This window comes from Prionailurus viverrinus, chromosome F2 (assembly GCF_022837055.1).
Source record: "Prionailurus viverrinus isolate Anna chromosome F2, UM_Priviv_1.0, whole genome shotgun sequence".
Lineage (NCBI taxonomy): Eukaryota > Metazoa > Chordata > Mammalia > Carnivora > Felidae > Prionailurus > Prionailurus viverrinus.
The window spans coordinates 64,251,373-64,267,217 of record NC_062578.1 but is presented as its reverse complement, the minus strand read 5'-3'; the positions used below and the strand labels follow the sequence as shown (position 1 = coordinate 64,267,217).

Below are 15,845 nucleotides of genomic sequence, written 5' to 3'. Positions count from 1 at the left end.
TCCCCGCTCTTGCTCTCTCTCTCTCTCTCTCTCTCTCTCTCTCTCTCTCAAAATAAATAAAGGAACTTTAAAAAGAAGTGTTTAAAAAACTAAATAAAAATAAACCATTCTTGCTTGCTTTTTCTTTTTCTCCTAATAACCTGGATTTGAGACAAACAAAAGCATACGGTATAGGTGCTCCATACTATCTACTACTTGACTTTCTTCTTTAATTGTTGTTTAAGTCTTTGGTTCCCAAATATTTGTGTAGCAGCAAAATACCAAAGTATGCTCAAAGTTTGAACGTGCAGATCAAGTCAAGATCAAGTTGCCGGCGTCCTGGTAAGAGTGGAAGAAAGGCTCAGTGTTCTCCCACTGCTCTGCTCTTCCCCCCCTTTTCCTCCCTCCTTCCACATGACCCCAGAGGAAATAACTGTAGTAGCTCCTGAGGCTCCTAATACTCTGGATGATCTGTAACAAAATGTGCAAGTTTGGTGGGAGTCTGGGTGGAGGCACTCACAGCATGGGCACCAGGAAGAGGGAGAGGTGCCAGCACTGTTAACTAAGGAACAAATATCCACTTTCTCAGCAGGGCAGAGTCAGGACTTGGGGCTGCAGCTACGGAAATTTAATGACGTGTACACTTACTTGAAAATTCCACACTTAAGTGCCCAGGTACAGAATTCATTCAGCCCTTGCCACCATTCTGTTCCTAATCGCACATGACTGTTCGGTAATTGTGGTAGATGAAAGATGGGTGCAGGTTTTTCACCCTCCTCACATTGAGCGGTGGAGGCTATGGCCCTCCCTTTAAATCTGGGTGGGTTCTATGACCCCCTCACCCAACAGACTATAACAGAAATGACACCATTCCAGTTCCAAGCACAGCCCGTAAGTGTCCTGACAGTTTCTGCTTTCCACCTCCTGGAACTCTTGTCTTCGAAACAAGTATTCATGTCCGAAGTATGACTATCCCGCTGGAAAGAGCACATGGAGAGGCTCTGACCCGACATGGAGAGAGACAGGATCAGCTGAGTCCAGCCTTCCAGGCGTCCCCACCAACATGCCAGACATGTGGGTAAAGTTGTCTTGGACGCCCTAGACCAACCCACTTGCCAGGTGACCTTAATCCATACCCTGTGGGGCAGAAGAATCTCCCAACAAGCCCTGACTAATTTCCTGACCTTTAAAATCATGCAATATAATAAAATAGCTCCTACTTTAAACCACTAGGTTCTGAGGTAGTTCATGCAAGTACAGATAACCGCACAGTAAGGACTCTGTGGTGCTTTGACCAAGCGTTTGCTCCTTGGTGCGTGCTCCTCGCTTGATCATCAGGGCCAGTTCGCCCCAAACAAACATTGAGTGGTGCCCCCTCTGTGCCACACAGTACCAGAGGAGCTTTGCATGGAGAGGCAAACAGTACGGATGAGGTCCTGGGCTCTCGTGATGCTGCTCTCCAAGGAAGGGAGACAGACGATGAACAAATACATGAGTACATAAGAAAATATCAGATGGTAATTAGTGCCGTAACATGATAAAACAACAACAACAACAACACAACAACCAAAAAACAGGTTGATAGCACAGAGATTGGGAGCTATTTTGCATGGAGTGGTTGGCAAAGTCTGAGGAGGCGGCTTTGAGCTGCAGCCAAAATGACAAGAAAAAGCCAGAAAGGCAAATATCTGGGAAGGATATTCCATATGGAAGGAACAGCGAGTACATCAGTCCTAAGGCAGGGACAAGCTTAAATGTGAAGAGCAGGAAAGGAAGGATGGCTGGGGCACCTGTTAGCGGGTGAGATTAAGGAAATCGGCAGGGTCCAGGTCTTAGAGGGCCTTGTAGGGCTATGGGAGGGATGTTGGGTTTTATCCTGAGCACAGTGGGAAGCCACTGGGAGACTTGAAACAGGCCTGAAATGAGATCATTTATATTTTCAGAAGCTTCTTGGGCTGCAGGAAGGAGAATAGAGGATTCAAGAGTGTCAGCAGGAAGCCTCCCGAGGAGGCTGGTGCACTCATTTTAGTGACGGAGAGTGAGGCGTAGATCAGGGCGGAGCAGACAGACGAAGACAAAGAGGGCTGGTCTGCAGAACACATTTTGGGTAGTCAGCAGGACTTGTGATGAATCAGGTGCTGCTGAGGAAGACATAGTTGTTTCTTAAGTCTTAGCTTTTAATGCAAAAGAAAACATAAGCCCAGAGCACCTAGTTCACCTTGCTCAAAGCCACACAGCTTCCCTGGATTCAGACACAGATTTCCCGTCTCCCGATATCTTTTGCTCTTCTCACTAAACTACACAGTGGCATTCAGGGCACATTGCAGGGGGTGAGCATTTTCAATTAATTGGCCAGCTAGTATGCACAGGGAGAAAGCTTCACTCACAGGTTTTTCCAGGGGCAGAGACGCTGACGCCTTCTCCATCATCATAGATGGGAGTCACCGTGACTTTGTACTCGGTATTGGGAAGCAGAGGCTTCAGAAGGAGATTGTTCTGGCTTCCAGCCACCATCACCTGAACGGAAAAGCAAAGGAGGATGGTCTTAATTAAGACCTTTGTTCCTGTTGGTCAACCAATGGAGCAGGACTACTACGGGGGACTTTGAAATCATCAGAAGCAAGGCGATGCGCTTGGACAGTGAAATAGGACAGAAAAATAGGCATCCATGCAAAATCATCTCTCCCTGAAATTCCCCTTACAGCAGCCCTCAGCTTTGAACCTCTAATGCAGGTTTAACTTTGAAGCGTGTAGGTTCTGAGGAATAGTCTGCTCACAGCTTTTCAGCTTTTGCAAAGTATTCAGGAGTGAGAATAATCATTGCTTTGGAAAGTGGGTGTTTATAGCTTAGGAGTGTCCATTCTCTAACACAGCCTGCTTATGATTTTTTCTTCTACTTAAGTATCCTCTTGAAAATTCAGCCTTCCGTTCTTTATCCTTTCAGAGATAATCTACTCCCAGCATCTTAGAAAAGACTGAAAGCCAGCCAAGAACGACAGATTAACCACAGATTAAATCCAAGTTTTCCAGAGAGAAACAGATTTACCACTACCACTAAAAAATGTGGCAGCTTAGTTTTTTTTTTTTTGAAAGGAGAGGTCTTCCTCAGTCTAAAATCATCATCACTCTACCTCTCAAGGCTGCACAAACTGAAATGCAGTGGTGAGGTCCACACCATGGCAATAATGTGCCATGTGGCTCCACGGTGCAAATTCTGTCATCCCTCAAAGAACATATGGACTAGGGAAGCCACATGTTCTCAATGTTAAAACCACAAAACTTTCTGCCTCTGCTTCAGCAGTCAGATGCTGGCACACCTCTGGGCCATTTAAGGAATTTAATCATGGCTGGAAAAATGCTATGTAAGATCTAAGCACTGACTCAAACGCGTTTAAAGGAGTCACAAGACTGGGACAGCTGGAGATGCTTTTTGATTCAAGGGCTGGATAAAATGCCAGCAGGCAAAGGGCTGTGCTGTCTACTTCTGGATCAGGGAAGAGACCTATAAATCATGGAATAAGCCCTCGGAAGCCTCGAGTTGAACCCAGAAGCAGCTGTTGCTAAGATACTGCTAAGCTCTAGAAGCAATTTTCTAAACGATATTGTTAAAAAGGAAGTCTGAATCAGGTGATTTACATTGAATGAGTATGATTTTACTCCTTATATGAAAGGGACATTGAAATACACTAGGGGGCGTGTTGATGTGGACCTGGGAGGGAGGTTTTTTAAAAAGAGCTCTGCTTTATAATAAATTCGATAACCAGGGCATTAAAGACAGGTAAAGGAAGAACAGTAGTTGCCCTGACTTGCATTGCCCTGTCAATGTAGCTTCTTTCAGGGCACTGCTTGTAAATGTAACTCCTTCGGAGTACAGAGCCGGGCATTCGGTCCAGGCTGTCTGTTTAGCAAACCACCCCTGTTGATACTCCTTCAATAAGGTCATCATCACTCAAGCTGAGAAATACATGGGCTTGGAACCTATCACATCTAGACTGTGGAATTCTGAAAAGTGGTAGGGCCATTTTGGAGGAATCCCTCAGCTCGCCAGGAAATAGTTGCTATGGTTTATAGTAACAGTCATCATTTACCTAGCAATTATTATGCACCAGGTGCTACCCTAAGAATTTTAATACAGTAAGTCACTTACTCTTCACCACAACTCTTTCAGGTAAGGAGGAACATTACATTAATTTTACATATGGGGAAACTGAGGCCCACAGCTTGTGAGTAAAGAAGCCATATGGAAATCCTGGATATCTGGTCTGAGCCTTGCTTTAAAGGCTGCACTCTGTTCAGTGTGGCTACACCGCTTGAACCTTTTTACACTAATGATACTCAGTTCCAAGAATAAAATGTAAATCTCCTCTTGGGAATGCAAAGTTCCTTCTACTTGGCTTCTGCTTGTTTGCACAAAGCAGGGTAAAGATGGGCTCTTACTAAAAACAGATGCCATAGATCATTGCAGATGGTGGTTTTGTTTATAAAACAATTCTGTAAAAGATGCTTATGGTTAAATGAGATGCAAATCTAACCCGTGAACTTTCACGTTTTAAGTTTTTTATTTTAGAAATGGAACTTCATGTCTGGCTCCATATTGCCCAAAGCTGTCAGAGCAGCCTGGATCCCATCAGTAGAAATAGGGTTCCCTGCATCTCATTGTGGTCCCATGTTATAAAGTTCTGTGTCTAAATAGTGATTCTCATTCTATCTGCAGTAGAGAACTAGGTAGTGTTGGTGTTGCTGTTTTAATTCCAAAGTATTGAAGACTAATATTTTTATAAAATACAATAAAACAAAATTGCTAGAAAAAAATGATTATGTTATTGGATGCTGCACAATGCCAAGTTGCTGTAAATGTTTCTAAAAGCTTAATTTTAAGAACTAAACTTGTCTTATAGGAGACAGAGCCACACTCTGAGCATACGTGTTCTGGAACATTTCTTGCAACTCAGAACTCAGGTCATGGTTATGGACGCTGACATGTGGGCTCTAGAAAAGTCTGAAATCCTGATCAGCCTTTCACAAATAAAGAAATGTGAGACTTCCAGACCCTGACAACAAACTCAGGGCAAAGTCATTGCCACTCCTCTGTATTTCAGAGCAGAGTTAGAAGTCAATCCTTACGAAATACTGGACGGGTAGCTTTACTTTCTAATAGTTCAAAATCTTTTCATTGGAAAGACTTGGTAGATTGGATTGTGCGGAGAAAATATATTAATACTTCACTTACTCAACTGGAAAAATAAGTTGAATTCTTCTTGTTTTACATGTACTGAAGCTTTACTTTGGTTTACAAATGTTATATACACCAACCATTCTCTCATTTGATCCATCATTTCCTGAAACAAATCTAATTAGCTTTTATAGTTAAGGAAAATTTGGAAAGATGATAAGAGGCATTTCTCTCATCTGGACATATCTCCTTTCTCACTTTTATAATGGGCTTTGGCTACCTTCTTTTCCCTGACATGCATTATTATTTCAAGATATTCATTTGGTAGAGTTCAAGGCCCTTGGATTTTGATAGAGATCTGTAGCTGTCTGCCTTACTTTTGTTTTATAAACTAAATCTAGATGCACCCACTTTCTGTCTCCAATAATAATACACTTATGTAGAAGTAACAGTTCCTAAAACACTGAGATATAAATTCCCAATTAACCCTCAATTGGGTCCCTGAAAATATGCCTGTAAATTAAGTGTGCACAAATCCAATTTGACTGGAAGGGGGCATGATATTTAAAGAATTCTACAGTACTTTCTTCTGTTTAGCAAAAACATTTCTATGCAGTAAATAATCACCACCAAATTTATCAATATTTTTCATTTTTATGAAGGGTTTGCTTAACTGGGGCACATGGGTGTTTCAGACTTTTGATCTTTTTTTTCCCTGCATGTAGGTGTCCAAGTGTTTCAAAATAAACAGTGTGAAATGAAAGAAACTAGCAAAGGGAAAATTATCTAGAGACAACCCAAACTAAATATTATTATTATTTTACCTTGCATAGCTTACAAGTGCATGCATGAGATTAAATTGTTACTCTTTCCAAATTAGCAAGAATAATTTAGCAAGATGTTTAATGTGTTTCTTGGAAAGAGTAGAAACAAAAAATAAAAAATAAAACTTTTATTCTGGGAAGTTTTTAAGGATCTCATTTTTAGGAACTAAATTGAAATATGGGACAGTGACAGGGAAAATAAAACATCTAAATTATGTCCCTAGTTCCCATTGTTAGGTACAATTTTATTTTGAATTTTTCAATCATGGGTCATTTGAAATGTATGATCTGAGTGAATTTATAACACAATTTATTTTAAGTGTCCATTAACTTTCTAAAAGTCCTCCCAGACCAATTTCATGGACCTTCTGGCTATTCACACTGGATGTGTCTATTCTCAGGGTTATCACTGTGTTCTGCAGTAATTCCTCTATCAGCCTGAAATTAAGTACTTTGCTGAGAGAATTTGGGCTCAAATAATTGTTTATGTAAGCACATAAATAATTTTCCATCAAAGGCTTTATAAGTAAGGAGGAGGAAGAAAGGACAATAATGTTATTCTTGAGCAATAATGAATTTGGAGACACCTTTCCTAGAGTGTCTCAAATAATGCACCAGAGGGCAAGAAATGCAAGTAATGAAGCTAACTAAAGCATATTCCATGATGAAAAAGAAAAAATTCATTTCAATGAAAACTGGAGTTATCTGGTCTGATAGGAAGCATGTCTAGGAAACAATTTTCAGGTTCTTGAGTAAAAGGAATGATATGGTATAAATTAAGAAAATACAGGGGTCGCATGGGTGGCTAATTCGGTTAAGACTCTGACTTCAGCTCAGGTCACGATCTCATGGTTCATGAGTTCAAGCGCCAGGTAGGGCTCTGTGCTGACAGGTCAGAGTCTGGAGCCTGCTTTGAATTCTGTTCCCTCTCTCTCTGCCCCTCCCCCACTCATGCTCGCTTGCTCTCTCTCTCTCTCTCTCTCTCTCTCAAAAATAAATAAAATATATATAAATAAAGAAAATACAGGAAGGCCATGACTAAAAGTGTACCCAGATTTCTAATGCAGAAAAACAAATTAGATAAAACAAAGAAAACTCAGCATATAAAAATCCAAATCCCCTAAGGGACATATTCATATTTAAGAATAAGTTAGAAATTACTATAAAGCTGCTCAAAATGAGTTGATGTCAGTGAAAAATGTAAATATGTGTTAATGGAAGCTATTTTATTAGGAACATTTCAACTACATAAAGATGACCTTTCATGCATGTTTTGCTTAGAAACTTGTAATCATATTCCCAAGAGCAGGAGTTTAAAAATATACATATATATTTAATTAAATATATATATTTAATGTATATATAAGGCTTATTTATTTATTTATTTATTTATTATATATGGTTGATCTTGAACAACATGGGCGTTATAGCTGGAGACCCTTCTGCACAGTCCAAAATCCATGTATAACCTTTGATTCCCCCAAAACATAACTACCAATAGCCTTCTTTTAACCAGAAGCCTTATCAATAACATAAACAGTCAATTAACACATACATATGTTATATATGTACGTATGTTATATATATACATATATATATATACGTATGTTATATATATATATTACATATGCATACATACTGTATTCTTGCTATAAAGTACGCTAGAGAAAATAAAATGTTATTAAGAAAATGACAAGGAATTCAATCCCCGCATCGGCTAGCACTGACACTTTAGAGCCTGCTTGGGATTCTCTCTCCCCCTGTCTCTGCACCACCACCCCCCCCACCCCCCGCCAGCTCACTCGTGCACACCTGCACATGCACGCACGCACTCTCTCTGAAAATAAATACACTGAAAAAAAATTTTTTTTAAGAAAATCAGAAAGAAGAGAAAATACATACACAGTACTGTATTTACCAAAAAAATCCACATGTAAGTGGGTCTGTGCAGTTCAAGCCCGTGTTGTTCAAGGGTGAACCATATTTATACATAGAGACAAGTGTGCAATGGACTCAGCTTCGGTGCTCTAACGAGCCATCAAGGCCACAGAAGCAGCACAGGAAACGAGGTTCAGAAGCTTTATCTGTTTGAAGTAAGTTGCATGTGGATCACGTTTCAGAGATGGAAAGGTCATCAAGAAACCAGTAAAGTTTGGATTAACAGAAAACATTAGTTTCTGGAGACGGTAGAGTCACCAAGAAATAAATGAGCAGAAAAGCTTGCACTGATCTCTGGAGATAGCCTTGTTAGGTCTGTTAATCGGGAAATTGTGTGGTTTCCAGCCAGCTGTTTGAATACAGACCGTTCCTACCACTTCTTCCGCGTGGTCCCCTTGAGCAGTCAGGTAGGTCACCCTGAACTGCTGCACACTGCTGTCTGAAATGTCCCATTTTACCCGCAGGCTAGAAGTGGTTTCATCATCTACAACCAGGTTTCTGATTCCTGTCCGGAAAACTGGAATAAGCACAACCAAGGATTAAAGAACTTTTAACTCATCATATTCAAAAATGAGCTCCAGACACCATTGGTGGGCATGGCAACAAATATCACTGAACGTATTTCTCGAATGTAGAGCCATATGAAGAACAACTCAGCTTTAGTGGTTAATGGGGGGGCCATCATACTTCCTGTTAGCAAATAGAGATGAGTTTGGGAGCACCCGGGTGGCTCAGTTAAGTATCTGACTTTGGCTCAGGTCATGATCGCAGTTCATGAGTTTGAGCCCCATGTTGGGCTCTGGGCTGATAGCTCAGAGCCTGGACCCTGCCTCAGATTCTATCTCTCTTTCTCTCTCTGCCCCTCCCCTGCTCATGCTCTGTCTCTCTCTCTCTCTCAAAAATAAATAAATGTTAAAAAGAAATTAGTTTGAATGATGCTTACAAGGTGAGACTATGGACCCCTCAAAACTATCAGCTCTGTATATAGCCAGTAAAGGGAACAGGGGAGAAACCCTTAGACTAGGGAAGCCTACAGGGCAGCATGCCCTCTCACCATTCCACTGGAGAAGCAGAAATGGGGGGGGCAGATGTGGTCAGCCTCAGTGTACGATTCGCCATCCAACATACATCCTATTCCCCTGTTCCCCCATTTCTATTTCAACGCTCATCACTCAAACCACGCATCTCTCACCATGGCTGCCTCTATCCACTCAGCCCACGTGGACATTATCCATTCTCTGATATCTGACCAAACTCCTTCACCTGTGCTCTCTGACACATTCTTCCTCATCTCCCAAGATGCCAGCTCCCTCATTTATCCCATCTGACTTCCTGTCATTCTATCCAGCTCCAGCGACTCTTTCTTCTCTTCATTCATTCATTTATTCATCCAGCAAACATTCATTGAGCTGTTCCCGTAAACATTCATTGAGCTTTTCTTGTATGTCAGATCATGTTAGGCCTTAGGATACACAGTGATTAACACTTGATAAAAATATTAAAAATGTCACAGAAGAGGCAGGACATGTAGCAGGAAGAATTGGGGGAGGTTTCAGGCAGTGGGAATGGGAGACAAGGTCTCACCTTCAGAGGGCTAGAAGTTCTGGATGGCAGCAGGAAATGGGAGAGCTTGAAAAATATGGTAGAGTCCAAGAAGAAAAGCAGAAGGATCTTGGATGTCATGGAAAGAGATTGTAGGGCACTGTGATAAAGAAGGGCTCAATAAAGATTAACTGGAACATGAATGAACCCGTGAATGAATGAATGGGCAATGGAGAGCCACTGAAGGGTTTTAGGTAGGGAAATAAATGGTATAACTGAACTTGTGTTTTACTTAGTTGACTTTGACAGCTAGTTGAAAGGTGTATTATAAAGGCAGGGGGAAAGTTAAGCTGAGGGAGAAAACAGCAGAGGTAGGAAGCCCATTAGACCAGCCAAGTCTCTGTTACCCACAGAAATGCAAGGAGGCCATGATGTGAGTGATTCTCAACAGACAGCAATACAAGTCACTGAGATCAAGAGAAGGGAGAAACTCTTGGGGCTTGTTGTGCTAACATCCTCTGAAAGACTAAATAGGAACCCAAAACAAAGATGGAAAATGTAGAGAGATGTAACAATGAGGTGAGAAGACTCATTGGCATTTAGAGCTAAGAAGATGTTGAGAGGTTCTGAGGGGGTAAAATTTGAACTGGAATACCAAAAAAATGATAATAATATAAACATATTATATCATATCATATCAATAAAACTGGGATAACATGACTTCTAATCAAACTTTTCTCATGGGGAAATGGACTTCTATTTCTCCTTACCTGTTGTCACGGGTCTGGTGGGGACGATGGTCGTAGCTGGTTCTGTCCAAATACTGTCAACTAAAAAAATACTCATTACTTTACAATTCTGTAATAATAGCAACTACATATTTTTTATAGCATTTTATAATTTTTGAGGAAAATTTCACCTATATTATCTCACTTGCTTCTTCCCTCCACCTTGACGATGGTTGCAAACATGAAGACATGAGCTGTAAATAAGGCAGACATGATACCTATTCTGCTAAGGAAACTAAAACCCAAAGAAATAACATTTCTAATCACAGACACCAGCCTTCATATAAACATCTGAATTACACATATAAAACTGTGAAACCTCCCAGTTACTGTGAAATGGGGCATAACCATGGTAATTAAGGGGAGATAAATAGTGCTGAAGATCACCTTGGGGAAGGGCTTTCAAACAAGACCACCAAGGAGGAAAATAAGCACGTTTTCTATTCCTTGTATTCACCCTGGACAACCAGTGGAATGGAGCAGTTGTGTGGTTCTCCGCCCAGAGTCCCTCTTTGGGGTCAACACACTCATCACCAGCTTCTGAAATACTGGCTGCCAATGGCTCAGAGCTCTGGGAACTGCCTCGTCTGAGGTCACAGGCTCTGTCAGGGGATGGCCTATCTCCAGTGACTGGGGATGCAGGGGCACAAAGGCTTACTGCCTTTGACTCAGTTTGGACAACTCGGGAGGGTCATCCCAGGTCCAGAAGTCCTAATAGAATTAGCCAAACGCTCAGTTTTAGCTTCTCCCTGTGCCTCATCCTGCCATCCTTACTTCCTTACAGATGTACCTCCCAATTACACTCTCCAATTAACCTTCTGGATGCAATTTGCTGTTTCAGAATCTGATTCCAGGGAACCCAACAAAGAAAATTTAATATGTGGTTAATACCTCATATTTAAAAAATGAAGGGATGAATGAATCAGTAAGTGCATTTCATACAAGATTCTTGGAACCAAGATTGACGCAGGAAATTCCAAAAGCTCTTGGACATGCTTGCCCTAGGTTTATTCGTTCACTCATTTATTCACTTATAAATTATTTTATCCATCCCTCCATCCATTCAATAAGTGTTTATTACACAGTCAAAATATCACAAGTACTGTGCTCAGTACTGGGGACATAATGGTGAACAAGACAGATATGACCTCTGCTTTTATGGTGATAATAGCCAAGATTCTACTATGCTTCACGTATCAGTTTCACGAAAAGTGGAGACACAGGAAGAATTCTGGGGGACACAGAGAAATGGAAGCCTCTGTAGCCCCGGATGAGGTGGATGGGAAGGGAACCTCAGAGGAGGGAGGGTATGAGAATTGATGAAGTCCATCTCAGCCAGACCGAGACTTACGCGTGGTCCCTACAGCAGTCACCACCTCACTCTCGCTTCCATCATCCAGTACAGCCAACAACGAGACTTCATATTCAGTGCCGGGCTCCAGGCCTTCAATAACATGTGAGTCTTGGTCTTCTTTTAGGATGACCTAGAAAGCATTTGGTGCTCAGTAACTGGATTTACTTGAAAAACAGAGGTGAAATTTAAGAAAAAATAATAAAAAGGAAAAATGGCATCCTAAACATAAGCAAGATTCAACTGAGCATAAAGAACTCCAGGGTCATTGAATTCAATTTTAAAGTCAAACCAGAGACTTCATTCCTTTCAATTCCCTCAACAAATAAGGTATTAGTATGGTAAAAGTGCCATTTTGAAGTTTTATTCACATTTATGAAAGTCAAAGAATGTGAAAAATATATAAAATACAGACTTAAGCCATTTTAATCTTAGAAATGCCATTTTAATCTTACAAAAATCATATAATTTGACATTTCTAAAACTCGATGCCAGGCAAAATGTTAATTACTTCTGGGATTCACAATGTCTTTTAAAGTGGAGACCACCTCAAATGCAGCAGTGGTATTCACTTCCAGAGAAAATGCTCCGGATTACTTTTCAGTCTGTTTCAGACAACTCACTTCTTCGGTGTTCCCTCCATAGACTGGAATCCACATCAACTTGTGTTGCCCTTCATCAGCTGAGAGGGGATGCCAGGTCACTCTGAAACTATCTGTCGTCACCTCATCAATTTCCAAGTATTGCTGGGCTGGAACTTCCTCTGTGAGCCAAGGAAGGACACTTTGTCAGGGAATAGAGAAGGCAGGAAAGCCAAACTCAAGCAGCTCCCGGGACCGCAAGAAGAAAAGAGTCTCTGAAGAACTCTAGCATTAGGAAAGCACATGGGAGCCGAGAAAGCATCGCCCATCAGTCCGGTGTGGCCTTAAGTTTCTTTTGCCAGCATTTACCCACAGTATAATTAGGAAGACCATGGACACAGCACATTTTTTAAGTCTTCCACTAATTTCCAGAACTCTTAGATTCTCTATTGGTTCTTTTCACTAACTGTAAAAAAAACAGTAAGAGTGCTGTATTCATTATTTTACAAAAGCATTATTTTCTTAATATGTTGACGAAGTTAACAAATGGGTGCCCCTGAGGCCTGAGATATGCCCCTTTTAGTTTTATTTGCTTTTGTGCCTAACTCATGCACTAGTGATAAATTAAAGAAGAACCTTCATCCTTTTAATCTTGTATATATGGGTGTCATCGGAAGTGAAAAAGGATTTATCAGACCTTCCACAGTTTCACACTTCTGGGATGTACGGCTAGAGCACAGCATCCAACCATTATCAGTCATTGTCAGTCATGTTGATTTTTATGACATGAAATCAGAGATTTTATTTATTTAAAAAAATTTTTTAAGTTTATTTATTAGAGAGAAACAGAGAACAAGCGGGGGAGGGGCAGAGAGAGAGAGGGGTGGGGAGACAGAAGCCCAAGCAGGCTCTCCCCGATGCAGGGCTTGAACTCATAAAACTGGGTGACTGTGACTGGAGCTGAAATCAAGAGTCAGATGCTCAACCGAGCCACCCAGGCACCTCTGAAATCAGAGATTTTAAAACTCTTTCACAGGATACCAGGAAAATCCCAACTGGAATTAGCCCTCAGGAGATTTTGTGAACTTACTGAACTTTTTTCTGTGAACATTATTTCTCAGTGGGGCATATTTCTTATGTCCCCAAAATAGCTTCTCATCTCCTCAGTATAGCACTCACCTGTTTTCCAAGTGCAATCAATGTTAAGCTCAGAAAGCAAACAACAGAATTGTTGCCACCAAGAGGCAAAAAAGCTTTATATTTATTGACTCCAGGGTATATATCAAAAAGGAAACTCATGCAGTCATGCCTTATTTTTTTTATTTTAGTATTTAAAAGACCCCATATTGTTGCATTAGTATTTCAGTCTGCATGAAAATACATTATTGGCTATAGATTGATGTTTCTGGTTAAATAGTATGAAACTGGGGCGCCTGGGTGGCTCAGTCAGTGAAGTGTCCGACTTCGTCCCAGGTCATGATATCACGGTCCGTGGGTTCGAGCCCCGCTTCGGGCTCTGTGCTGACAGCTCAGAGCCTGGACCCTGCTTCGGATTCTGTGTCTCCCTCTCTCTCTGACCCTCCTCCATTCATGCTCTGTCTCTCTGTGTCTCAAAAATAAATAAATATTTTTTAAAAATTTAATTAAAAAAAAAAGGCGCTGGGGTGGCTCAGTTGGTTAAGCGTCTGACTTCGGCTCAGGTCATGATCTCACAGTTCATGAGTTCAAGCCCCACGTCGGGCTCTGTGCTGACAGCTCAGAGCCTGGAGCCTGCTTTGGATTCTGTGTCTCCCTCTTTCTCTGCCCCATCCCCACTCATGCTCTGTCTCTCTCTGTCTTAAAAATAAATAAAACATTAAATAGTATGAAACTAACATTTCTGCAGGTCAAAACATTATTGGGTATCAGCAATTTTAGAAGTTCAACTTAATACACACACATGAAAATACAAGCTGTGAAATTTTTAGATCCATGAAACAAAAGAACATGCATTTACTTAACTGGGACCTTTGGAATTCAGATAATCTTTCCTCTTTTTCCCTTGCTTTGACAGAAAATAATTAGCCAGTACACATTCTAGTCGCCCAATTGTTCATTTGTTAACAATAATACAATGTAAACAAAGATTAAAATGCAGTCTCTTCAAAATCACAATTGAAGAAGATGCTCCAGCTTCTGGTTTCTATATAGTTTCTCTTATAAAATTTCAAACCGTAATAAGACTTACCTGTGGTAAAAATTCCAGTCAGGGGCTCTGACTGCCCTTCATCATAGATAGAGAAAATGGCGACCGTGTACTCGGTGAGTGGCGTTAGGCCCTTCAGAGGGAAGGTGGTAACAGGGTCGACTTCAACCTGCAAAAGAGAGAAGTCATAATAGCTATACAGGATACTCTCTAGACACAAGAAATATAGGCATTTTATTATTGTCTGTAGTTTATTTGGCCTGGCAGCTGAGCTCTAAATACTTCAAAAATTACTGAATTATACAAACAACTTCTATATTACACATTTCTAATCTTCAACTTTAAATAGGTTATCTATCAGTTAATTCTCAGGATGTCTTTGCAACCAATATTATTCCCAACCCGTTAAAGACATAGAAAGGAAGGTGCACACAATTTACAGTGCTACTAGAAATAAATCTAATGTGTCCAGCCTGCTCAGCTAGGGGTGGCCAGTTTTTGGCTTCACGGCCTGGTCTCCACTAACTTGTGATTAAGTAACACACAATAACTTCTATACAAGCTGCACAGATGAGCAGCCATGCAGGGGATATCCATACAAAGATAATAGTAAATATGTGAAATATTCCTTTATCTTTATGTCACAGAAAGACATATTTGGGAAAGATATGTACCGATTTCTTTAGAGGGCATAAGGGATGAAGCCCAACGATAAGGACCTAGGGTATAGGAAAGGGAAGAATTAGAAATAGGAACAGCAAAAAATGAAGAAAGAAACCATAAAGTAAGAAGAAATGGAAGCAGGATCTAGAATACAGAACCCTGAGCAAAACCATCCTCAACTAAGAGAAAAAATAGATGCAGCTTTATCACTGAAAGGTTGGATCTTGGGCCTCTGACGTATGTTGCAATGAGGGCATATTATAGACCGAGTAAGTGGTGTCCCGCTTAAGCACTTTCTATACATTCTCTCATTTAACCCTCACAAAACCCCTATAAGAGAAGTACTAACAATAAGACACTCACTCTAGCTATAAAGAGACTCTGGGGAATTGAAGAAATGAATCTATTTACCTGAAAGCAGACTCTGACACCCCCCCCCAAAAAAAAAGATCCCACTTAAAATATTTTCAAGAGACATTCAGAGCAATGTCAGTGAGATCTGTTATTTATGATACTAATGATGACTAACCTTGAGAGTACCTGAAGTTAAGGGGAAAGTGACTAAGCTTCCTGTAGGGATTTGCTCATAGCAGTCAATGTGACCTTTATCAAAATCTAAAATGAGCCATTTTCCTACTTAAAACCTTCCTTGGCTATCAATTGCCTTCCAAACCAAAACAGAGCATCCCGCAGCCTTGGCTTTGCATTATCTGGAGCAGTGATCCTTTTTCTTGCCATAGTTCTTTTTTTAAAAAAAAAATCATTTCTTTATTTTTGAGAGAGAGAGAGAGAGAGAGAGCACACGTGAGTAGGGGGAGGGG

At 40.8% G+C, this 15,845-nt stretch overlaps 1 protein-coding gene across 5 annotated transcripts in view; it reads right to left on the bottom strand.

Annotated features, from left to right (window-relative positions):
* Positions 1–15,845, bottom strand: part of COL14A1 (collagen type XIV alpha 1 chain) — a 221,908-nt gene that overhangs the window by 124,674 nt on the left and 81,389 nt on the right. For 4 of the 5 annotated variants that reach the window (XM_047842795.1, XM_047842799.1, XM_047842794.1 and 1 more), the window contains exons 15-20: positions 14,404–14,530; positions 12,219–12,358; positions 11,596–11,728; positions 10,227–10,286; positions 8,280–8,431; positions 2,367–2,496 (exon numbers count right to left, since the gene is read on the bottom strand). In XM_047842795.1, the coding sequence (XP_047698751.1) occupies positions 2,367–2,496; positions 8,280–8,431; positions 10,227–10,286; positions 11,596–11,728; positions 12,219–12,358; positions 14,404–14,530 (742 nt within the window). The remainder of the gene's footprint in view (positions 1–2,366; positions 2,497–8,279; positions 8,432–10,226; positions 10,287–11,595; positions 11,729–12,218; positions 12,359–14,403; positions 14,531–15,845) is intronic. The other variant, XM_047842797.1, reaches the window with a different exon arrangement.